At 41.5% G+C, this 26,374-nt stretch overlaps 1 protein-coding gene across 1 annotated transcript; it reads right to left on the minus strand.

Moving 5' to 3' along the window:
- Window positions 1–1,057: 1,057 nt before the first annotated feature.
- LOC132993994 (FERM and PDZ domain-containing protein 1) lies at window positions 1,058–25,904 on the minus strand. Its single transcript, XM_061064041.1, has 14 exons — window positions 25,786–25,904; window positions 25,337–25,500; window positions 18,408–18,510; window positions 18,230–18,275; window positions 16,977–17,081; window positions 13,949–14,044; window positions 13,491–13,616; window positions 13,126–13,245; window positions 11,320–11,456; window positions 10,504–10,723; window positions 10,172–10,354; window positions 9,125–9,269; window positions 7,692–9,020; window positions 1,058–6,302 (listed from the first exon to the last, which is right to left on the minus strand). The coding sequence occupies exons 1-14, from the start codon at window positions 25,902–25,904 to the stop codon at window positions 2,842–2,844; spliced, it is 6,354 nt and encodes a 2,117-aa protein (XP_060920024.1). The 3' UTR covers window positions 1,058–2,841.
- Window positions 25,905–26,374: the final 470 nt, after the last annotated feature.

Here is a 26,374-nt window from a genome sequence, read left to right on the forward strand (position 1 = left end):
TCTTCGGTTTCTTAGTCTTCCAAAAGTGTTAGGGTCTGTCTGGGCCCTGTGGAGGCAAATCAAGTTCTGAACCTATCTAATTGTGGGGAACAGTCATGCTGTCACCACAAAGTGTTTTTAATATCTTTGTAACCTGTTGTATAAATATAACCTTTGGCTGAAACTAGGGGGCCCAGCCCAAAAAAAAGGGTCCCTTTAAAACCAACCGTAGAGTATGGCACTTGCAATCCCTGCAGAACCTTGCTTAGGGGGCAAGTCTGAATTTCTTTCCTCAACACCAGCTGCAGCTTTGCATTCCACATGATGTGAGGCTCACATTCATTGTGCTCATGTTACTTCCAGTTTTTACCTCTGTAGTATGTGATGCAACAGAAGACAGATTTTTACACACTTCATCACTCATTAGTCACACTTTGAATGAACATGGTCCATCACCATGGGCGGTTGTGGCTCAGTTGGTAGAGTCGTCGCCTACGGGTTCGATCCCCAGCTGAGCAACATGTCCTTGGGCAAGACACTTAACCCTGCATTGCTCCCGCTGCTTCGGTGGCGGTGTATGAATGGATTACTGTTGTACTTACTCTCTGATGTACATCGCTTTGGATAAAAGCATCTGCTAAGTGAAATGTAGAATTGTAACATCACTTTGTGACAAAGCTGCTGCTTCTTGGACTTCCCACTCACTCTGGAAATGGACCGGGACAGATCAGTCAGAGTAAAAATGTCACGACCCAACTTGAGGCAAAGGTGGCATCCTATTCTGCTAAGTATAAAGTTATTGAACTCATGACCTATTCCAAGCAAACACATGTATATATATATATATTAATAGATACCATATGCTAGATGAATAGTAAGCACACTTGAAAAGGAAATCAGTGCAAGCGCCACCATTTTGGTATGTAAGGCTACTTTTTACTTGACCAATAAATCATCTTTTGTCACCCCAGTATTGTCTGTAGAGTAAAGACTTTCTGGCATTGCTTATAAAAACAGATATGTTTAATGAACTCTCCTGGTTGCGGTTTAGTTGATTGAGCAAAGAATGTACAAGGAGTCTTCTTGACGTAGTTTTAATGGTGGGAGCTGAGCATTACAAAGCAAGAGCAGACGTCATCATTCAGTCATTCACAGATAAAATCCCTGATGAAACGACAATGCATTTTATGGCTTATTAGCATGCTTTGTGAGCACAGATGATTTAAAAAAAAAAAATGTTTTGCACCCTTCGCTTGGGGACAATTTTCTCATTGAGCTCCAAAGTAAATCAGTTCTCAGCAAAAAAAAAAAAATGGGACAAATAATCCAGAAATGATATTCTGTAATAACCACAGAGAACAAAACAGGACAGGTAAATGATGAAGTGTTTCAATGCCATTATAAATATATATATATATATATAGAAATACTGTTTGCATAAATTGTGTTCCCAGTAAAGCAGTGGTGGAAGCTTTAAACTCTCCAGTGAACATGCAGTTCCAGTGAGCATCAAATCATTTTTACTTCAACAAACATGACAAGTGAAAACGCTGTATCGCACAGCTCATTCACAATTAACTTTACGGAATCTGTGTTGTTGTTTGGTGACCAATGTGTTGAGTTTAAGGAACTGCAATGATAGGCTGTCAACGGATGACTGGGTCAGTTCAGTGATGTTTCCTGAGACCCTCCCACTTAGCGTGCCAGTCAAAAGCTGATAATGCACACACAGATGGCCAACAGTGCTACATATTGTAAACCGTCACTGCTAAGGCTATCTGTGCCTGTGTTCATTCATTGGTTTTTCACTACTTGTAGTCATAACTGGAAGAAATAATGCACTTAGTGTTGACACCCATCTCACCATGCACTGGAGGATTCTGTGTTTCAACTGGAGGTGGAGAAAGAGAGTGTTTAACAAATTAGAAAATCAAACAAATGTATGTCTCAATTAGTTTGACCGAATGCATGTGCAAAATGACAAAAAGTTGAATGTGCAAAGATCTGTACCTCATCTGAACTGTTTCATAAACTCACATAATGCGCTTATATCAGCATTCTGCTACTGGATTTATAAAACAGCAAACACACCTTCAGTCTTGATTTGTGTGGTTTCGGTTAAATCAGTCCTCACTCAAGTTTTTGGTTTTGTAAACAGTAACATTCAAGGAACTCCCCTCTGACATCCTGGACAATGTAAGGACATGCAGAGTTTCTTATCTTTACACGGTCAGCCAGTCCAGAAAGGCCTGTGTATGAATAGAATCAAATACTGATTCACACTGTGTGTTTGAGGTTGTGTGCTTGTGTATGTGTGTCAACGCTCCACGGCTCTCCACACCACTTCTCTACCTAAAGCTTTGCCTGTAAACATTTCCAAATTTCTTCCTTCTTTGTCTTAACATTCCTTGCTTGCTCACTGTATGGACCCATTAATCAAATTAAATAAACATAATAAATAACATAGAATACATTCAAGTACAGCAGTTCCTCAATACTGTAACGCAAGCAGGCTCTGCTTTTGCAGTTTGCACCACTATGAAGTCCGGGTGTTGGCTGACTGTTTCGTTTGTTGGCTGCAGTACGTGCACAGCATATAGTCAACAACCACATGCACCTCAACAATCTCTAACTGGCTCTACTGTATGATGTTGAGAGTTTTGTGATCATTTGAGCTCTCATCGAGCTCGGTGCCCCACCAGTGTGTTTCTGGGGAAACCTCACCTGCTCATTCTGAACATGTATGACACACTCTGCCCACATGTGCAGCAACGTGGGTCTCATTGACGATCCCTTGTAGTGAGGTCAGAGACCACATGTTGACTTAGTGTCATTGTCAAGCGTCCAGAGGGTTTGGTTCTCTCATAGAGCAGTGAGGGTGCGGAACAGCTGAGTGAGGCAGAAGACGGAGGCGGTGAGCGCGGTGCACTGTTTGGCTAGCAGCTTGGTGCTCAGGTCTTGGCAGCTGCGTTTGCTGCTGGCGCGCTCTGCTGCGAGACAGAAGTCTCTAAATGAGCGGGCGACATCCACCAGACCTGCAACTGCCTCTGCGTTCCTCCGGTCACACCTGTCGCAGCCTGAGAACCAGAGGCATATACCTGCCAACTCAACCAGGGTCCTGAAACTGTTAGCAAGGGAGCAAAGCATTTCCTCTGGGCTCTGTCCAATCCCTACCACCTCCTGGCAGCCTGACATCAGTCTCCGAGCCTCTACCTGGAGCACGCGCTTGTTCTCTGTAAAATGGGCGGGGCAGGTGTCCCTTGGATGGCGACCCCCATATCCTGCCACTGATCGGTCAACACCAGTACTTTCCAGGATTGTAAGGAGCTGATCCACGTCTATACGGAGTACTTGGAAACCAGTTGGGGGTTCTGGGTAACGCTGCTGACCCAGCCGACTAATGGTGTCCTTTTGTGTTTGAGACAGGAAACAGTCCGAGCTGTCAGACAGCGGTGAGAGGAGGGGGCTGAGCTCTGAGGTTGAAGAAGAGAAAAGGATGGAGCGCGGGAAAGAGGGAGAGATGTTGGAAGACGTAGGCGAGAGAAAGGAGTGAATAGGTGATGAAGTCATGAGAGGAAGCCCTGCTCCAGAAGTCTGTGTCAAACCGCTGCTCTGAGTACGACAGGAGAACTCGTAGACGGTCAGCTCCTCATCAAAGCCGTCCCCACTACTGAAGCAGTTGGTATAAACTGCAGGGCAACCACAGGCATCCAGAGGCATCTGCACCTCTTCCATAACTGTCTCACATCCAGACACCAGCACTGAGCCGCAGCCAAACTCAGACTTTAAGGGCGGGGCATTCCCCAGCTCGACTGGGGTTTTTGTCTGCAGTGAATCCTCACAGATTGTGAACACCCTGCAACCTGAATTAAGTGTTTTTGGTGAGTCCAAATTCTGCCCAGTGGGCCTACAAAGACCCATCAAAGGCCTGTCGCTACTGGTCCGTCTCACTTTCTGTGACTGACTATGAAAAGGGATTCCAGGCCCATTTAGATTCTGTGTGGTGACAACTACCGGAGGAAGGATAGAAGGTACGGCATCTTTTATTGGTCCGGGAGTGTCCGTCTTTATGCCTGAAGAGTCTCTCTGAAAGTTGTTCACTATGGACGATGGAGGCTCTGTTATTGGTCCTGGTGTGTTCTTGATAGGTCCCGTGTACAGTAGCTGATTTCGGTGTTGGGATTTAGGCTCAGTCTGGACCGGCGATGGAGAGCTTACTTCCTTCACCTCTGATCCAGAATGAAAACCCTTTGCAGCGGCTGTTTCTGCAAGAAAATCCCTGTCCACCTCTGACCCTGTAACAGTTGTGTCCGAACCATCTGAATCCACTGAGTTCGATCGGCCTAGTTCAGAATCTACGGTTTGTGTGACGTCATTAACGTCGGTAACTTTGATGGTTATCTCGACATCGTCCTTACATCTGTCCTCAGCAGGACTTTGACGCACATTGCCCACTCCTGCTTGGTTGAGGGTATCCTGGGAGCGCGATAAATAAAGGGGCAGCTGTTGAATCTTTCCTCTTAGCGTGGAGGCAGATAAGCGACCCATTATGCTAGGGGAGCATGGCTGAAAGAGAAAGTGTGTTGGTGAGGGGGGCTCTTTGGATAGATCATGGATTGTGCCTGCGTACGCTTGGACTAAGCTAGGACTAGCTAAACTACCTTTGACTTCAGTTCTGGGAATCGTAACATCACTTCTTGGTTTGTCTACACTTTGATTTGAGCATGAAAGACCCTCATCACTTTTCAATCTGGTATCTGAATTAAATGTAGGAGATGTAACACTTGTTGCAGCTCCGAGTTTTGCAGTGATAGAGTTGATAGTACGAGTATAATCAGGATTAACTGAATTCATTCTTGCATGAGCTTCAGTTTTAGGATGAGACTTAATAGTTGTTGACTTTGAATTAGCAACGCTGTTATGCTTTGTGTCTGTGGCCCAGCCCTCTTTTTGGCCACTTGAAAAAGAATTTAAAGAATTACTCACCTCATCATCATCGAAAACATTGTCTGAATTGGTGCTGTCAGTTATTTCATCGCTAATAGTCATAGTAGGACTAACACCACTAATGGCCTCGTCCTCGTTAACACTGGCGGTGACTTCTAAATGCAATTGTGCTTTGTTCACGTGGTTTTGTTTGCTAAGTGGCAGCTCAGCAGAACTACACAAAGATGTTTTGGTTAAGGTTCTCCTGACTTCACTGCCCTCTTCTTCCTTCATCAAACAGTCACTTGGGGATTTTTGACAAACTGGTATTGGAGGTAGAGGGGATGACGGTGGAGGTGGTGGTGGAGAGTATGGTAGAGGGTTTGACTTTTCATGCATGCTGTCAAATAAATGTTCTTCCAAATATGAATTCTGCTCGGGGGTGATCAGAGGGCCTCCCAAAAGGCCATTACTACTCTTTTTATTCACACCTATGGAACATTTAGGGAGGTTGTTAGCCTCTGGTTGCTTTATACTAGCTATGAGAGGTCTCTTTGAACTCGATGAGCTCTCACTGAGCCCGGCTTTTTTCTCTTCTTCCCTCTTGATTTCCTCTTTGTGGATTTCTGGTAAAAACATATGATGAGTGAAAGGCCCATTTTCTGAAACACTGGTTGCCTCCTCCTTTTCTCCCTCCTCTTTCTTCTTAAGCATCTCACCCAGCCCCTCTCCTTCCTCCTTGCCGTCACCCCTACGATCAGCACTTTCCTTACCGTCTGGATCCACCCGGCAGCGGACAACGCTTATCGTAGGAGACGCCGCCTTCACCAGATCTGTGACCGATTTGGATTCCATTGCATCCGGTTCCATCTCCATTTCTTGATTTCTGGATCTGGAGGGGGCATGTGGTTCTCTTGTCTGGTCATTAGAATCAAAACCACAAGGCGAGCTAGGTCCCTGCAAGTGTTGTTTGGACAAGATGGGTTTTAGTTCAAGCTGAGCTGGTTCCCCTTCAGAGTGAGTCAAGGAGGAAAGTGTAGGACTGGGGTTCTGGGTTTGCTTGGAAGGTTCAGGATCTGAACTTAGAATCTGTGCTTCATTGTTCTCTGACGAAAGGTTTTTGTTAATCTCACTGGAGACCTGGTCCTGCTTTGATCCTGGATCATGCTCTGGGTATGACACTGTAGAGGTGTAATCAGTTTCCATGAAGGAACGGCGTTTACGTGATCGTTTCCTGAGCTGGTGCAATGTTTCTTTGCCTCCTCCTTCTTCATCTTCATCTTCACCTGTCCTATCTTCCTCTGCTTCTTCATCTTTGTCTGCTTCAGTCACAGACACTCCAATGTCACTGAGACTGAGCGTACTGAGGAAGTCCAGTTTCATTTCTGTGCAAATATCTGTAAAAACAGTAAAAACATCTCAGACAAAGTTTTGTTAAAACACACTTTCAAAATAAGCTTGAATTAAAAAAAACTCCCTATGAATACCAAGGAGGAAGTTTCCTGTGGATGAAGGGGAATTAAACATTTTATAATCCAATACACGCCCTCCTAGACTTCTTGTCAAATTACTGATTACTTTCCTCACAGTCTTTCAGGTTAAAATAGTTAATATTTTCCACACATAAAGGCACTGTGAGACAACACTAAATCTGTACTCAATGAATCAGCAGAAAAAAACATACTTTGGAACAGATACAACAATACAACATCTGCAATTGTTAAAGCTTGACCAAAGTGGGATGATTTCTGTCTTTGTTGATGTTATCCTGAACCTTTGTAAGTAGTCTTTGCTGACAAAAAAAACATCCTTTATTTAATTTAAATGTCAAATAGTTCAAATAGAAATAGAAAATTAATATGTAGAAATGTGTCATCTTCTCTCGGATGGTCTCCTCTTGTAAATCTTCAACTTTAAGTTTTAGATCTCCACCAAGGAATCTAAACGAACCTAATAAATCAAAACTCATTTTTAAGCAGTCATAGTACATTCATAATATTTTAGCAAATTTCCATAGATCTTTTTTTGCTTTATCTGGTCAAGCACATTTAGAAATTGGATTTTCTTTTTCTGTAGTCTGATTGTGTGATTGGTGGTGGCTGCTGCAGGCACAGAGATGCTGCTAATTAGAACTACTTTATATGAATCAGATTGGCCAAGTTCACAAAATAAATGAGAAGAGTTACATTGATTTTGGAGGAAGTAACATAGTAAAAAAACAATTTTGGGTAAGATTTGCATAAAGTTTTGACATCTTGATATCATTGTATTTTTGTATATTTTATATTCGTTGTAAATCTGTCTGTAGTAAAACCGTAAAACCTGAAGAACATTACAAGTAGGGCCTCATTTACAGTAGATTACTGCTCTCAATGGGGTCACTTCCCAAAGAGGTAGGCACTTATATATTTGTCAGATAAACATGGTGAAGTAACAAGTCAAAACCAAAATAGAACCACTACTACAAAGGGCAAACTCCAAGTACTTCAGAATTGAGATAAACACAAACTTATTAACTATATCCGATCGGACAAGAGTGAGAGTGAGACACTGAGCTCTGAAGTCTGGATCTTTAAAGTCACAGCCAGACTCTCTGTTACAGCATTTGCGGTCAAAAGTATATCTACAGTACTGCTTTCCTGGTTCAAATGTTGTATTACTTTTGTGGAGCACAAACTTTCAACACTAGATGGCAGTGAATCCCAAATTAACAGCCCTTCACTTTGAACTAAAAAAAGATGAAAAGCATGTGGTCAGCCCACTACTAAGAAAAATATCACCTCTACCTCTAGGCAGGGCCCCTAAGGTGGGGTCTTCAGGGGAGGTGAAGCGATCTCTTGCATCAAAGAACTCCTCATCGGAACTGCTGTCTCCAAAGCCAGGGGGAGGCTGAAGGATTGGAGCGGACTCCAAGTCGGCCCCCTTAGCAGGATCTCCCTCCACCACCTTCACATCGTCTCCCTCGTTTTGACTCAAGGGGCGGGTGAGGCTGCGGGCGCTGTCTGGGGTGATGTTGGAGCACAGTTTGTAGTAGCAGCGGGCATCGCTCTGGTCAAAGTTAAACACAAACTCCATGTTGGAGGCGGGGGAGGATGGGGAAGGGGCAAGTGGACGTTCTTTATAACAACCCTCTCCGCTCACACTTCCACCTTCACCTGCTCTTCTCACAGATTCAATCCTTTCTTTTGACATCTTTTTCCTCCTCCTCCTCAGCTCCTCCTCTTCATCTTCGTCCTCGCTGGCCTCTGGAGGGCTCGGCAAGAAGTCCACAAGGCGGGAGAGCTCAGCGAAACACAGGGAGCTGTCACTAGAATAAGGGTTGTCTATACATTTTTGGACATGGTGAAGACCCGGTAAGGGGGAGGCAGGTGTGAGGAGCTGGGGATCGGCTCCATCGCCTGACCTCCTGTATCCTCCTCCTCCTCTGTGGGGAGCTGTGAGGTGGATGAGTGGATGAGAGTGGGCTGGTGGAGGGGCAAGAAAGTGGGACTGAGCATTTCCATAAGAGAAGTGATGTAACTGAAAGGGAGGGTGGGTATGACCATGAGCACTGGGATTAATGGTGGAAGAAGAACACGACAGTAAGTCATCTTCCTCCAAAGCGTCGAGGGAGTCGCTGGACGGGCTGGTGAGTACACGAGAGTCAGAGTGACAAGAATCTGATGCTTCTGATACAGGAGGCTGCTCATCTGCTGCTCCCATCTCTCCCCCATCTCCCATCTCACCTGCTTGTCCCGTTTGTTTCTGCTTTTCCCCTGCATCATTAATTATCTCTATCTGTATTTGCAAAGTATCCCTCCCTATCCCTCCCTTTGTCTCCTCCTTGAGCTCTGTATCCTCCTTCTTACCCACTCTGTTTGTATCAAGTGGACCTTCCTTTTCCGTGTCAGCATCCTTTTCTTCCTTTTCCTTTTTATTCCCCCAAGGTTTATCTCTGTTTTCATTGCTTTCTTTGTTTTTCCTTCTTTCCCTGGCTTTCCTCTTCCTTCCATCTGGATCTGATGCGGATCTGACACGATGGCAGGGCTTGTCGTCTTGAGACATCTGGGTCACAAGTGGATCCATGTCCAAGTCTGACGAGTTATCTGAGTCGCTGCCACAGCGGGACACATAACCTGTGAAGATACACCAAAATGAAAACAGTAGCTTCTTTAGAATACTTTTTATCGTAGATTCATGGAAAGTGACTGTTTTTCTGTGTATGTGTATTTTTTTGTACCTTCCTCAGCAGACACTTTGTGCTTCCTTGAGTCATCAATCCAGGGAAAGATGTTAAGATTGGGGTCAACAAACACTCGGCAATACCCAGCTATTAGGCAGGACATATCTTTGGCTGCCACTGACTCCAACAGCAACGTGATGGGCTGTGCATGAGAGAGGACATAAGATGTAAGAGACAGGAAGAGCAAAGAGAGAGAGAGAAAGTGATAAAAGAATGTCAGCAGTTTTTCTTGTTGTATAAGATCATTCTACTGACGAAAAATCTGATGCACTTCTTTAAGGGTTAAAAAAATCACCTTTGCAGTACTGCTTTAATGAAAGGTTATGTTAAGGTGAACGCTAATTAGCAGCCTTGTTAACCCTAATCCTACCATCAGTGGTACCAGATCCCAGTGGGATGGATTTTGTCACATCTTAAAGGTGCTTTCATTTTTCTGAATTTGTCAATCACTGAGTTTCTAATGACATAAAATCATTGCTTCTTCTTCTGTCTTCTTTATAGATGAAACTATGTATTGAATCCATGTTACAATGAGTCTTAGATCAAAGTGTTGAAGTATAAGTAGGGTCACTTTGTCAGTAAATTCAAAGCAGGCTGACACAGACTTGACCAGTGTTTTTTTTAACAAATTGTCATTACCCACAACATAAAAATACACCCCCCCCCAAAAAAAAAAAAAAATAATAATAATACAGCTTTCTATCTTTCTATCTATCTTTAGAAGAAATTGCTGACAATATTAATCATATCAGCCAGTAGATCGATTTGGAGCTTTTAGACCACAAAGTGGGCTTCTTCTTCTCTGTCAAATTGCTGGTGCATAAAATACAAAGTTCAGCCATTCCTGTACCAGCTCATTAGACATGGTTTACACAGACAGAGTGCAACAACAGAGGAAGAATAAATATGGCTAATTGGAACCGAACCCAATATAACTAGCCTTTGTAGTGCTGATTCAGTTACTTCAAAGTTCAAATTCCTCTTTTTTCAACTGCTTTACTGTACTTGGTCGGGCTGTATGTGAGGTGTCGGCTGAGTGCTTACCTTGATGTCCTGCAGGTAGATTTTGACCAGGCTGACCTTGTCAGACTCGGGCAGCAGCTCAATACGTGTGATGCTGGTAAACTCTGTGAGATTCGACAGGATGCTCAGTTTGTGGTTGACTATCTGACTCACACCATAGCGTGCTCCAACTAACAAGCTCACCATTGACTCCCTGTCCTGGAGCTGAAAGGTGGGGATGCAGGGGAGGAGTCATGATACCGACAGAGACAGAGAAAGACAATGTACTGAGAATGATACTGATCGAAACTTAAATCAACTAAGTCCCCACAAAAAATGAACAAATGTTGACAAAAAGCTGTTAGAAGCCCTACCATCATGGTGGCACTGAAGGATTTCCCTCCGAATGACTTGAGATCACTCAGCTCCTCCAGGTAGTTGATGCGAGCCTGATTAGCAGACAGGCCCTTCTGCTTAGGATCGTGCAGTGATTGGCTCTTCTTCATGTGGTAGCCAATTGCCTTCCTCAGATCTTTCTCTCGCATGTTCCGCAACAAGGTGGATGACACAAAGTTCTCTATGCCCCATGTCTTCCTGGAGCAAAATAAAAAAAACACAAGCCGCTTACATATTGCCAGTTCAAAGTGGTATATTTATGCCTCAACTGCAATGTGTTACGCAGAGGTTAAATGGTGGGGCGAAGTTGTTCCACCCCTGATCCGCCATTTGAGTAGTAGTTGTACGTGTAGTAACAGCCATCTAAAATGTTTAATGGCTGAGCTGGAAAGATGGAATAGCACTACGTGTGTGCGTATGTGTGTGTTTATGTGAAGCTCCTGCTGTGTCTGAGAAACTACACAGTGTTATGTCAGTGCGGATGCTATACATAAGTGTAAGGAGTATTGCCAGTGGAACTTTGAAGGCACAGTTTTTTTCCTGAGTGACAACAAAATTAATTTCACATTTAAAAATGCATCCTTGATGCTCACCTAAAGGACTTAGTGCTTCAAGGCTGGAGTTTTACAATGCAAGTTGTTAAACTGTGAGTAGCTGGGTTGCTGCTTTAAAATATCCAACAATACTTATCGCAGTTTCTCAGAAAAAAGTCACTTTGCTCTGTGGCATTTACTAGTATTAGTTTAGTGTATAAACACAGAAAAGGATATAATTTGAATGTTTGTGTCTCTCACGTGATATTCTTCAGATTGGTCTTTGGTGACTGTCCACAGCTTGCTAGTCTCTCCTGGATATGAAGAGCAGCAAGTCTCAAGGCGGTGTTACACCTCATCTCTATTGCAAAGCGCTCCTGCAGCACATCATTCACTCCCTGAAATATAAACACAACAGGCACAGAATAAAAAAAAAACAGTGTAGGTAGTTAAAAAAATATGCACAAATACTTTTCCCAAAACAATCACAGGTAATGTTTGTATTCATTTTAGATCCATTCATGTTGTTCTTCACTTTTATGTTATGTGGCTGAGCTAAAGTATCATTAACAACAGATGGAAACTTTTTTGATGTAAAAGAACTACGTAATTGGGTCTCTATAAAGCAGGGAGTTTATAAACAATATTAAGCTTAAAAATACATAGAAATGACACCTTCTCCACACTTACACCTGCACTCATTATTAGTATTGTTCACAGTATCTGTACTGTTTTTTTCTATTTGTCTGTATCTGCCTAGCCCATGCTAATGTCCTGTAAATGTGTTTGTCTTGATGTGTCATGACTGTGGTTTATGTTTCATGTTCTGCAGAACAGGAACCTGCTGGAAACCAGTTTTTTAAACTGAGTCAGGCCTGATAAACTGTAACTTAATGTTACTTTTAAACTTTCCTGTATAATAAATGAAATGAAGCTTGTTATAGGACAAAATCTAAAAGTTCCATTTGGATTACAAAACAACAGTACAGGAGTAAAACCAGGGTGGGTTTTAATGAAAGACTGCACGATTCAAAACAAGCTGACTACTGAGTCAGTCTGCTGCTACTGGATACCATTTCAACAGAGCAGGGAGGTTAAATCAGGTCACACTGGTAGAGAACTGGCACTTTTACTATTCTTGATGACAGAATTTACAAACAGATGTTTTGTAGCTTTCTCACACATGTAGTAAATGTGCTATCTGGACAACAACAAACAAATATATTTGTGTGTTTTTGTAGGGGCCCCCTAAACTTTTCTCCGTCTGTACACCCTGATCCTAAGCTATTTGTTTTAGTATATCTTGATTTATTTCCCAGCTTCTGGTGAGTGTACAATTACATCAAAGCAGCTCATAACATATAGTCCATCCACAAAATCTTACTGGTCCAGAACTCTGCTTCTCGCATCATCTCGCATCATCTCGCATCATCTCCAGAATCCCCTCTATTAATCACATCACCCCTGTCCTACAGAGGCTTCATTGGCTCCCGGTTAAATATCGCATCAACTTCAAAATTCTGCTCCTCACCTTTAAGGCCGTCCATAACCTCGCTCTGCTTTACCTCTCTGAACTCCTGCACATCAACACACCTACCCGCACTCTCAGGTCTTCTTCTTCCATTCAACTCACTGCACCACCCGCCCGCCTGTCCACCATGGGGGTCCAGGGCCTTCAGTCGCTCTGGTCCCAGACTCTGGAACTCCCTCCCACACATCCGTAATATCGACTCTCTCTCCATTTTTAAATCTCATCTCAAAACACATCTTTTTAAACTGGCATATTCAGTCTGATCATTCTCCACCCGGTCTCATAAATCCACTACATCCTGTTCATTTGTCTTTTTAATTTTCATTTTATCGATGTATTGAATTTGTTGTAAGATGACCTCGAGTGTTTTGAAGGGGGTCTTTAAATAAAATGTATTATTATCATTATTATTATTTTTCTAACCCCTGCACATAGGATCTCAAAATAAAAAAGAATAAAGAAACAATCAAAATGTATTAGACATACGAACAATTAACTACTGAAGATCTTTGTTGGAAAGATGTTTATCAATCTACCTGCAAATAGAGATATTCAAAGGCAGCTGGATCCTCCTGCAGCAACGTCTGGAGGAATTTGGGCAGGAAACAGACACGGAACAGACATCTGTAGTCATGGGCCTCTTTCTTCTGGACCACCTGAACACACAGACAAGTCAAACTTAAATATAAAGCACATTTCATACACAAGGCAACACAATTTGTTTCACAGTAAGTGAAAAAAGAAACAACTAGAACAAAGTGGTAATAGAGAAAGGAGTCATTTAGCTTCAAATACATATTAAAAGCAGGTGAAAGCTTTAGTGCTGTGCAGATTAAACCACATTCAGAACAGAGCTGTAGGATAGATATGTATGAGTCTGTGTGTTTGTGGGTGTGTGCACCTGCTGTATCCTCTCCTCATCATGTAGCAGCAGTAGTTTGGTGATGCTGTGCTGCTGCTCCAGCACCAGAGAGAAGTGTTCAATACGGCTCAGAGAAAGCTTTTCCTCCAGGGTCATCACAATGTCCTGATGTACAAAGAAAATGACTTCTCAATGACATCACTGCACAACATTCAGGAGCATAGTTGCTGAAATGAGCTGAGCTCAGTTGTATGGTTACATTTTTATACAGAGCTTATTGAGGACAGCATCAGGCTCCTCCTTCAGTGCAATACAAGAAAGTGTGGAAATTAAGAATCACAGCAAATACTGGCGTTGCATAAGCACATAATTTAACTTCAGTGTGTGATCTCACAGATTTCCCCACACTTGTTATGCATCCAGGACAAGGAAGACATGAAGCGGGCAATAAATAGCAACATACAGTATATCAACATGAGTGTATCATTGCCTATTACCTTGACTGTGGTGCTGGGTTCAAACTTAAAGGCCTTGGTCTGCCCGTTCTCCAGATACACCTTCAGGACGTTAGGCAGGAAGAGCAGCGAGTTGCCCTGTCAATCAGACATTGTGGTCAAAGGTCATGGCAAGTGTCAGATGAAGTGTCAACATCATAAAAACCTGCTGGTTCAAGAGGACTAAACAGCCTGACATGAAAATATGACACAGAGTCAATAAAGGAAAGAAATGTTGACATTTTTTTTCACAGCTGACCACGAAAACAAATCAGAGTTTGTTTCACAGGTGACTTCTTCTGCCCTATATAAAAACTCTAAATCAGCAGTTAGGCACACTAGTTTGCCAGCATTAAATTGATGGTTAATGGACTTGAGCTTGTATCAGACTTTTACACCCCTCTATGTCACACCTACACATTCACACACTGATGGCAGAGACTGCTGTGTAAAGTGACCATCAGAAGTAACTAATTCCATTCATACACACTCATACACCACAGCCGAAGAAGCAGGAGCAATTCGGGGTCAGGTGTCTTGCCCAAGGACACATCGGACATGTAGCTGCAGGAGCTGGGGATCGAACTCTTAACTTTCCGGTTGATAGACGTCCGACTCTACTAACTGAGCAACAGCCGCCCCCATCAGCTAATGACATTAGCACATGTCTATTTATAGATGGCTTGATGTTTTGTCAATGGGGCCAGTTTTGCATAATATGGATGTTTAAGTGATGCTTCAGTGTTATCCCTACTCGGTCACCTCCAGTTGAATGTAAGGACAATTAGAGGAGGCTTTTGTTGTTTTGAATGAGAAGTCTCATTGCTGTGTTTTTAGACTTTGGAGGCAGATGTGTCTGATTTACAGTGATCTAAATGTGAGGACATTAAAGTATTCATATTGGATTGTGTGACTTTGAAGCGCAGAAGTGGATGGGTATGAACAATATTCCCTGAAAGGATAAGAAGCACGATTGACTAACCTTAACATGCATTTAACCGGTAACATAAAGGATTTGTAATATTGAAAATAGTACCAAGTAATAAGTGTGTTTTAGTTTGAACATCATCAGGTAGAGAGCAAAATGTGTGTCACAAGGAGATTCCTGATTAAATAATAGTGGCACAAACAGTTGATGGGTTAATTATTCAGTCTGATGTCATTACATTATTGTTGCAGAAGAGAGTGTGCTAAGATTACTCCATTAAAATATGTGTCCATCAAACTTCAAACACAAAGCCACACCATCACATAACAGGAATAAGACATGTGAGCTGGATTACAGCATGCTCCCAGCTCTGCACAGACCTGATGCTTCTGTCTGCACTCATTTTTCTTCATGTCTTCAGTGTCTAGTCAAATGCCTAATGTATGCCATGATTTATTCATCAAGTCTGCTTCCATTGCACTTTGGCTGAGATGGAAATGATGGTGTATAGATTACAACAAAATGTGATAAGAATTTTTGACATTGTGTATTATTTTAAGCCATAACTAATATTATAATACAGGCTGATTAAACTGAACAGGGGTTGAAATAATTTTGGTTTTATTTAAACTTTATTGAAGAAATTTAAAAAGTATCTCTGCTTTAGAACCAGAAGAAGAATTTTAATTTTAACAAATTTTGTACACATGAAGACATACTTAGACGAAGACAGAGCCTTGTTTTCAGCTCGTCCCATCATATCCTCTGGTCAGTTTCTGTCAGTACAGCCCGTTCACTGTGTTGAGTCATATTTCCACCATTATCCTAACTTTTATTATCATTGAAGAAAGTGAATATTGACACTGTGATTAAATGTAACACTGAGGTCTGTATAATTGAAGTTCAAACAGAGAGTGCATTCTCCTGTTTAATAATGGCTAACACAGCCCCCCCCCCCTTTCCCCCCTTGACTCTTTCACCTCCCTATCTCCCTTCATCCCTATCTCTCTCCTTAATCTTGTGCTTATTGTCCTGTAATCACAGACATTAGGACTAGAGGATGAGGGAGGCATCGATCCGTGTTTTCTCTGTGATCAGTAATGGGCACTTCAGCCTCTGTGGTTTCTTCTCACAGCTAATTTCACATCCGGTGGCAGGATGGGAAACGACCAGAGCCAGGCTTTATGAGAGAAAAAGTGCGTACTGCATGGAGTCATGAGGAACAATTAAGAAGGATCACTCCTCTGCATTTTGAAAAGAGGCGTCAGATATATCAAATCTTTTTAAAGCAAAGATTGCTGTGTGTGACAAATTCTGAACAGCCAAAATCTAGGAGCTCTGTAAGAGGCACAGCACGTTTAAAAAAAAAAATAAACAAAAAGGTTTAATTCTAGAGTTGACATCCTTCATGTTATCAGATGTTGCTTCATCTTATTGGCATAAGACTAACACAAGTTAGGCGGCAGTAGCTCAGTCTGTAGGGACTTGGGTTGGAAATTGGAGGGTCGCCGGTTCAAGTCCCGGCACGGACCAAGTCCAGAAATTGGTCTGGTAGCTGGAGAGGTGCCAGTCCACCTCCTGAGCACTGCCAAGGTGCCCTTGAGCAAGGCACCTAACCCAGCCCAGGAGCACCCACCGTGGGCAGCCCCCTCACTCTGAGACCTCTCCATCAGTGCATGTCCATAGGATCCTGTGTATTTCGGCCTATGTTTGTGTAGCATGTTAACTAGACAGAGTGTAAAAACAAATTTCCCCTCGCGGGATCAATAAAGTATAAATTATTATTAAGTAGGAAACCATTCATTAACTAAAGTACAAGTTGGACAAACAGTCTCGTAGCCTCAATAAGAAAAAAACATTTTAAATATTTAAACTTAAATAAGTATTAACTACAGCAATATCCCAAAAGGGATACTCGGCCAGGAATACATGATACACGTTGTTACTGAATGTGAAGAGCTCTGACTTTCCCAAGACCACTTGAGTAAACAAAATAAGTTAAGTTAACAATTAAGAGTAGTATTGGTTGATTGCGAGCTAATGTCATTGTTATGAACATTATGATTCCAGAAAAAAAAGCATAAAAATAATTTTTTGACTCACCTGAGAGTGTCCATTTACTTCTACCTCCTCTGCAAAGTGAACTTTCACGGGGTTGGACCTGAGCTTGGCTCTCTTCTCTGGTGTGATGAAAGAAGACTTTGGCCCCTGGGAGGAATGCAAACCAATGAATACGTTTGTCAAAGTATTTTTTAAATAAATTTGATCAACAATGCAGCTGTATTTGCTGTATTGGCAGCAAAGACCTGTTAAGCTATACATATGAAGTTTTCTTTTGTTGACTTACTAATACGATGTTAGAAGTAAGGTTAACACACAAGTTAAGTTTATTTAAGACGAGGATAAACATTTTAAATGTTTGATAAAATCACAAGCATGGTATGATTTTAAAGAGCTGTACACAACAGGAAAAGATGAGTCGGGTTACTGTATACATGTGTACATCAACCAACAAAGAACACTTTAATATAGTAATAGAAAGACAATTTGACTTTCAGTAAAACATAATTATCCAAAAAGCATTTCATCTGAGTATTTCAGTAAGTAAGCTATCCTTTCTGTACCATTAGCTGCTCAGCTGCTTTCATCACTGTAAATGCAGTTGGATTGAAACTACCAGACCGAGCAAATGTTCTCCTCCTACATCAATGTCTGATTTTGATTAAAAAAACTCCATCACTTAGCATTGCCTCCACTCTGAACTCTGTTGATGTTTTGCAACCATGACAGGGATACATATTTTATGAGAAAAGCCAATACTTCCTTAAAAGATCAGTAATTTCTTGGAGGAGCTGAGGGCAATAAATTAGACGGTAAAGGTGCCACCCTCAGCAGAGCTGAGGATGAGAATCACAGAGGAGGAGACATTTATTTACCGATCTACTCTCTATCTTAGCGCAAACACAGACGTCACTTTACCAGGTTTTAGTCCAGAACCCCCCAACACACAGAAGCAGTGCACAGTCAGTCATACACATAGAGTAGATTGAGTATGTATCTGTCTGTGGGGGTAGTTTCAGAGGGTGTAACACTGATGTAGTGCTGAGACCTTGACGACAGGAAGCTTGTTAGCAATGAGGCTCAACCCTAAGCCTCATTGACATGCTGATTAATGGCTTTGTTGTCAGCAGTGTTTAAAATTCAATATGTAAGGACACACTACATCCATAAGATGCAATCATGAGTACACACAACCCTGTGTATGTGTTTGTAAACAGGCCAAACGCAGATGGAATAAGGGTCAAATAATTCAACTTTTTCATGAAACTGTGTTTGTGGGACTACAACACACTCACCAGCATTGTTCTGAGGACCGTCATTGTCAACGATTCTTGACACTCCCTGAAAAAAAAAAGAAAAAAAAAAGAGGACGATTATTTTAAGCATGAGGTCTATGTTCTATTAAAATGCTAACTGTAAATGTGTGTGTGTGTGTGTGTGTGTGTGTGTGTGTGTGCAGCTGTCAGTGAGGACCTGATTATTTCAGCAGCTTGCTCCGGGGTCAGGTCATCGACAGCGACGTTATTGATCTTTACAAGCTGGTCGCCAGGGACGAGCCGACCATCTGCAGGACCACCTGGACACACAAAATGTCCTTGTGTTGTCATGCCTGAGGATGTTTTCATTCGCCTGCATTCATTCTGTTACTGGCAGTACCGACAGGCAGCAGCTTTTATTCAAGATACCCTTTCATCTTATACATGCATATTTTTTCATCATCCAAACAGAAGGAGCGGCTCATAGCTGTGTCATTACTGTTCATATGAAACAGCTGTATATTCTCTGTCTCTACATATTCAGTTGTTAACACCCTCCCCTCTCTCAGTCTATATTTAACACAAAATGGCATTGTGAGTAACTTGGGAGCAAAGTCATAATTTTCTCAGCGTTTGCATCAGCAGTGTCTGGATGTGTGTGCTTTGTGTTTCTACCATTCTAAAAGTGAAAAGGTGAAAAATATACAGTATGTAGTGTACACTTATTTAAATTTAAAAACATGTTTGGATTAAAGATCTCTTTTTCAAGAGTCTCCTGGCCAAGACAGGTACAGTAGCAGCACAGTTAACAACGTTTCTGTCAAACAAGGAGCAGCCAAACATTCAGCAGATATCTGACCAGAAGTGACCATAGTAGTTTGCAGTTGAAGACGATTTCTTGCATATCTTATTGTTAACAACTTCTCCAACTTGTACTCCAACTGATGATACGGAGCTCTTGCTTTGCATCTAACTGTCCATTCCGCACAGTACAGTTTACCCCTATCTATACAAAACACAGAGAGTGGACAGTGTGCTACAAAAGGCTGATACTATGAAAGATACCTGAATGCTCTTGAGGTAAGTCACAGTATTAGGGGCATGGAAGAGGATGTTTACAGTGTATTACGCCAACAAGCTACACTTATGGAAGATCTGGAAGAGTTACTGTGTGCTCTATCACAAGGTTTGCATATTTTATTTTTAAGAAAAAAAAGTTTAACACGGACCTGAATTAGGATTGATTTCCTGGAACTTTGTGCACCATCACAAAACATGCACTGTGATATATGCCAAAGTTTTTAAAGACAGTGCAATTTAATTATTGTGAGTTTGAGCACTAAAATAAAAAAAAAATATTCCCATAAATTCATTGTTTTCAATAGTAATAATTATACACAATGACATTTATCACAACTATGCCACGCTCTATCAACATTTCCCCACCATTGTCTTTAATATAACATTTTCCTCTCATAATCCTTTTTTCACAGCGTAACCTTTTTTTTGTCGGTATCATATTGTGTAGTCATATCACTATTTCTGTATTTCTTTCAGTCTAATCCTTCTGTTTAAATCCTTAAAGCCTACCCAGAAACAAGTGATGCATTAGCCATGGCTAGAAACCTGTATGTATGGCATCTACTTTGTATTTTACATAATGAAGCAATGTTCATTTCCATGTTAAATAAACAAATACAATAAATTATAAATAACAAATCAACAGCATCCTCTACATATTTATTTTTTAAGAACAACATCAGGTAATGCCCTGACTCCAAGTTGTTCTCTGGTTATACATGTTAGTAATTCCTGTTATCATAAGTTAGATGAGTTGAGCTGCTAGCTCTGAAAAAGCTTTTTAAATTAAGGACTCATATTCCACTGTCAAGATGCTGCACCATGTGCTGCAGAGACCCACAGAGGAAATATTGAGCTTGGACTTAGTGGAGCCACTAGGGACTTGAATAACAGTGTGTTTGGTTGTATGTGTGTGAGTGAGTGTGTTGAGGGAACGGGCAGAAGCAGATGGTGACGGAACAGACTTCAGCCAGACAGGAGAAAGCAAGGTAATCTGCCCCCGGACCTCGGGGGGATTCAGATTCTTTTTGGCTCTGTAGCTCAGAAACAAACTGAAACACTTCAGTAATCAGATACAAACTGAATATAACATGCAGTCATTATTCACTGATTGGAATTAGTTGCTTAGTTAAAGTCAGAGGTCAATGATGAATATGTGTTTCTATTTTTGGATCAGTAGTTACAGTGCTTTCTTGCTATCTGTGAGTTAATCAGATGGTTTTAAACAGAGATTCCCTGTTTGTTTTATATGCTCAGTGAGAATATAATACTGACTGATGTATTGACAATGACTTTTAAACGTGTTATGACCTTTGTGTTGCCTATTATATGATTTACATTTGACCTAGTAAAGTAGTTTGTCACCTGTATTAGCACATACATTATTTGAGATATGAGCCAGGATTATTTTTTTCGCTGTATGATAGTTGAAGAGAACATTGAAATACAAAAGGAACAACATGGTGTACAGTCAAGGCAAGGCAACACAAATTACACAGACATCCATTTGGCTCACAACTGTTCCAAAAATCTTGGAAAGATTTACTGAACAATCAGCTAGGCTTCACCCCTGAAAGGCTAAATAAAAGAGAGGTTTGATTATTGTAACTAGATTATTTTAGGAGATCCAGTATGGTAGTTTATTATATTCAAGGAAAGACACTGATGAACAGAGAGAATGTGTCTCTCGCCTTTGAGCAACAGCATGAAACCAAAACAAACTGCTGTTTGGTGACACCTCTACTATTCTGAAGCCTCCGCTCTCCTCCAGCGGCACACCTCCAACCCCTCTCCACTCGTGTTCACACTAAGGAGTTATCAATTAGAACGCACCATGATTAAGCACCATTAAGCGCAAGCATTGGACAACATTGTCCTTTGCTCGAGCTGCAATTGCCTGTGGTCTGCAGTGTTGTGTTAGCACGCTAATGTTAGTACACTTTGGTTAACATTGCACATAAATTGACACGGAAATGACCGAGATCTAAATACATTTACGTGACATCCAAATAAGCAGTGAGTAGACTGTGTTATTCTTCTTTTCTCTAGTCCTTGGCCTAAAACAGCTTTATACACGAGGCCCACCCGTCCATGTAAACATGATGTAAACACGGCTCCGATAACAATACAGCTGGCGGGACTTGCGGCTCTCACTCATTGAAGACAGTCATAACTCAGAGGGATTTACAGAGGATAGACTTGATTTCTGCTGTAGTTATGTTTAAAATGTTGGACATTCTTCCTTTAAAAATCTTGCAGCAAAGGTAACTATTCAGTAATGCCTTACCTTTTACTGTAATGTATAAGTTATCATGAATAGGGGTTGCACAATGTTTCTATGAGCATAATAGAAGATTTGAAGTTTGCATTGCGACTAGTTGTGTGAGATCTAGCAGGAGTCATTGTCAACCTTCAGTCACTGACTCATGATGTTCTTTAAGATTCAATGTGTGTTAAGCTTGTTCAACCTGAGTAAAGCTTCTCAAACACATCTCCAGCTGTATTCACATCCGGCCTCCTTTGCTCGTACCTTAATCACACTCCTAATCCCAATTTACCCATCTATTGTACAACAGAGAGTCCATTGGGCATTTAATTAAAAATGGTACATGGATACAGTACACAGCCCTGAAGACGTTGCTGTGATAGAAAGGGGAAAGAGTCAATTTCTTTAAAAATGTTCCTCTTTGTTTTGTCTCCATATAACACTGAGGACACTTAATAAACTCTGATAACACACAGCATTTACATTTCTTTTGATAATTTGATTATGTGCGCATGTTTGCAGTTTGAGTGCACAGAGTCAGCTCCCTTGGAGTTTCCACTTTTTTTGTTTGCCTTGTGCGATGGCCAGAAGCCTGCAGTGTTTTGGCAGAGTTCCACTTGCCGAGGGGACTTGCTCTTTGCAAACAGGAGACAACAGAAAGAACGAATGGAAAACTACTCTGCTACAGAGAGAACTGAGTTTATAAGACAGTAACACTCTCCTATCAATTATGTTTCTGGGAACCACATACTGTAGCTAAATGTCTTTGCAGAAGAAGAAGAAAGAGACAAATATCAATAAAATATAATACTAATATATTCTGGTGGTTTAAGAAATAAATATGTAAGGGCTGAGATAAACCCCACATATTACGTAATGAATGAATTACAATATGAATGATTTACACATGCTAACTGTTCTTGTTACCTAACATTACTTCCAAAAGGTTCACAACCTTCACAACAGACATGTGCAGTCTTAGCTGTTGGACAGGACTCTCAAACAAAGCAGACCAAAACCCTGCAGACCTTTGCAATACAAATTGGATTCTAAAGCACGATCTTCATGAAGCAAGAAGCCTCAGCTGGTGATGTGAAAACAAGACCCAGCTGGGTTTACCCAAATATGCAGTGTCAGCTATGACATCAAAATCCCTATGGACTTCTGCACCAGCTCTGTATAAGTTCTGTCAGCGTGTTTGGTTTCACCACAATGATGTTAGGTTCATCTTCACCAACATCCAAACTAACCAAAATATTGTTGCAGAAAGGACGTCTTTTCTTAAAGGGATACTTCACCTGTTGAATTGTTGAATTGATGAATCTGTATTGACATTGGGTCATACATGTAGTAGAAATGTGAACTACATTTTGAAGTTGGTGCCTTCTTGGCCGAGAAAAGGCAGAAAGTGTCTTTTTGGCTCATGTGGATGAAAGACACCAAATCCCAGAATGCACAGCACCACAGGCCACTCCCACTAAGGTCCTCTAGTTCAGAATCAGAATCAGAAATACTTTATTAATCCCAGAAAGAAATTCGATCGATACAGTTTCTCCAAAATATACAATACAGCAGTAGAAATATAGAAATAAAAACATTTACAGACATGTTTACTTCAACACATAAGACCGTTTCCTCAACTGATTCAGAGATTTCTTCTAGAATTGATCTTGGGGTGCTGGTGGCGCAGTGGTTAGTGCGCGCGCCCCATGTATGGAGGCTTTGCTCCTCCAGGCGGGTGGCCCAGGTTCGAGTCCCACCTGTGGCTCCTTTCCTGCATGTCTTTCCCTACTCTCTCTCCCTGATTTCTGGGTCTGTCCACTATCCTGTCTCTCGATTAAAAGCCCAAAAATAAATTTTAAGAAAAAGAAAACAGACTCTATGTCTGTGTCCATAGTCAAACAGTGAGAGCACCGACACTACCAGTCCGCCCCAGCTACAGCCGGCCCCTGCTCCCCGTCCTCACCGCCGTCGACAGGCAGGCCTTATGTCTCGGCTGCTGAGTTGGACGGTTGCTGCCGACAGGTCGGTCTTGTGTCGCGGCGGCCCTGGCGGCTAGCGGCCAGCGGCTAGCACCAGCCCCGGCAGCTTTCTCCATAGAGCCTGTTAGCATAGCTTCCAAGCAATATGGCGGATGTTAAGTTTCGATCATGGCAGTGAGTTCCCACCCACTGATCTGTGATTGGTCTGTAGCTTCAGTGGTTGAAAATATGAGGAACTGGCGTTGTAGTTTCAACCCGCTAACCGCAACAGCTTCCAGTGACGCAAAAAACGTCATTTAGCATCACTGGAAGCTCCTTTTCAGACTCAGAAATACAAAGATTTCCCATCTCAGGGGAAAATGAGGGCGGGATGCACGACCATTCAAAAATACTACCAGGTTTCTAATGATACAAAGATTAATGCAAATGAGTGAAGTATCCCTTTAAATAAGTGAAACGTTTTTTTTTTAAAAGGAGTGTTTTTTGAAGAGATGCCTCTCATGCTTAATTTTCTCCAAACAGACAAACGGCTGCAAATAACTTCCTTTAAATGAACTTCTGTTTATCCATGAACGGAAACAATTAAGAATGTAAAACATGACAAAGCATTATAATTAGATGACAAATATAGACTAAAACCTTTATCTACAGCAAGTATAAAACAAGGGAGACATCAAGTGGTTACATCTTTAACTAAAACAAAAAGGGGATTTAATGGCACTCTATTGTTGGACTGGTGGAATTATCTCAGCTCAAAGCAGGAGATACAACAAGGAAGTCATCTATCACAGAGAATGCACCGCTGACACCAAACAGCCGGTAAGAACCTTCGCTCCTCCTCATCCTCCAAGTTATCCCACCTTTCAAAACAGATCATAGTGACAACCGTGTTTTATGGAGAACTTTCAACCTACTGGCAGCGAGGTGTAAAATTTAAGTTGTAACTTATGCCTTGTTGGAACTATAAGAGCTGGTGCAACACCTTAAAGGCTTTATATGTGATTTTTTGATCCAGCAGATGTCGCCCTTGAGCACCAGCATAAAACCAAAACAACTCACGGTGCATTGTGGGTTAGCATGCTAATGCTAGCGATCTTTATTATGCTCGTATCTTCACACTGCATGTAAATTTACCTGAAATGAGCGTGATCTAGAAACACAGTTAATCAGTGAGTACAGTATGTTATTCTTCTTTTCTCTAGTCCCTCAATTAAACAACTTTTATACACGAGGGGAGGAGTCAGCCATCGGGCCGGCTATGTCAATAAACAGAAAAAAAAATCTGAAAACATCACAGACAGTGGGACTCGGGTGTTACACCCATTGTAGACAGTCATGACTCACATAGTTATTTTCAGAGGACATACTTGATTTATATTATATTTAAGTGTGAAAAATCGCATATAAAGCCTTTAAAAGTGATACAGGTGTAAACTCTGTCCTAAAAAAAGACATTTAAACTAGGCTATATTTAAACTTACACATAGCTTGTGCAACCCAGTGCTGTTGCTGAGTACTATCTTCTCCTATTTTCAGGGTATAAGAGACAAGTAGGTTACGTACTGTATATGTGTGTAAAAGAACGGTGTATAAACACTTCAAGGCTTGTACATAGTATCAAAATTGATTTGTGATTGATTATTACCAGTGACCTGCTTTATACGTGTTCACTCAGAATAGTCATGTGGGGGAAGTAGGGCCTCATTTTTAATAATGAATGCTTCTTCTGTCTCCACTAGTTCAGGATAATAGACCTCCTCTATAATTCCCCTTGTCTTGTTTTCTCTTCTATGCGTCCATTGCATGAATATATTGTACCTGGGGTGATCTCCTGCACCAGGATGGGGGTCTGGGAGGACAGAGTGAGGCCATGAGAGTTGAGCTTCGGGTCACGCTGGATCTGAACATTGAAGCGGAAGGGGTAATTCCTCTGATCAGAGCCACTTGACTCTGCTGACCTCCCTTCTACAGCAGCCCGATCTCTGAAAAAGGGAAGGTTGACATGAATGAAAAAGAAAGAAAACAATAAATTCTGAATACAACCTTCTGTTCTACTCTGGCAGAACAGAAGGCCAGTTCACTTTAAATCATCAAATGAGAGGAGAAATAATTGAGAAAACAAAAAGTAAAAAATATTAGATCGCTTTTATTCTTGGCATCCCTTGGAAACGGCTAACACAGACGGGGGATTACATCCATCCATGCTTTCAAATTGACTCCTCAAATGAATGACTTACAGATAAAAACAGACAAACACAATTGTTTACCTGGTCAGAGAGTGAGACCTGCTGCCTAAGTCTCTGGAACGTCTCAGCCATCGTCCCACTACCTGCTCCACCCGGCTGGTCTTACGGGATGGGGAGCGGCTCCTGTCTTGCACCTCCATTTACCTGCAGGAGTCAAAGGTTAAGGAAGTCATACATAGAGTTGAATAATAATTGTATTTATAAAGCATGCATGATAAGTGCTTGGACCACTTCTACTGTATTAACCTTTAAGATTCTTTCTCTGGGTATTACTTTCAGGAAACACTCCATTAATATGATTGTTATCCAGATGAAAAAACATGTTTATCGATGACATAAACACCTTATGTCATGGTTAACCCTTGTTTAGTTTGTTTTGTACAAGTTGAGTTCTTTATGTTTTCCTGATTTAGTTTGTTCCTCCCTTGTGTTGCTCTATCCCTGCGTGTATTTTTCTGTTAGTATTCCTTGCTCAAGTTTTCAGTGTTTCCTGTTTTATTTTGTAGTTTTTCCCCTGTATATCATGTCTTGTGTTACTTCCTCCCTTTGAGTGGTTCCCTCCTTTTTTGATTGCCTTCACCTGTTTCACCTGTGTGTTGTTTGTCACACC

Source organism: Labrus mixtus, chromosome 2 (assembly GCF_963584025.1).
Source record: "Labrus mixtus chromosome 2, fLabMix1.1, whole genome shotgun sequence".
NCBI lineage: Eukaryota > Metazoa > Chordata > Actinopteri > Labriformes > Labridae > Labrus > Labrus mixtus.

What these genes read in the sequence shown, in the direction of transcription:
- LOC132993994 (XM_061064041.1), bottom strand. Translation starts at nt 25,904, where the DNA reads ATGGAGGTGCAAGACAGGAGCCGCTCCCCATCCCGTAAGACCAGCCGG. An exon ending in AACCCAGCACCACAGTCAAG is followed by an intron (nt 13,617 to 13,948) that starts GTAATAGGCAAT and finishes TTTGTACATCAG; the next exon opens with GACATTGTGATGACCCTGGA. An exon ending in CTTAGGGGCCCTGCCTAGAG is followed by an intron (nt 6,303 to 7,691) that starts GTAGAGGTGATA and finishes CTGTTTTTACAG; the next exon opens with ATATTTGCACAGAAATGAAA.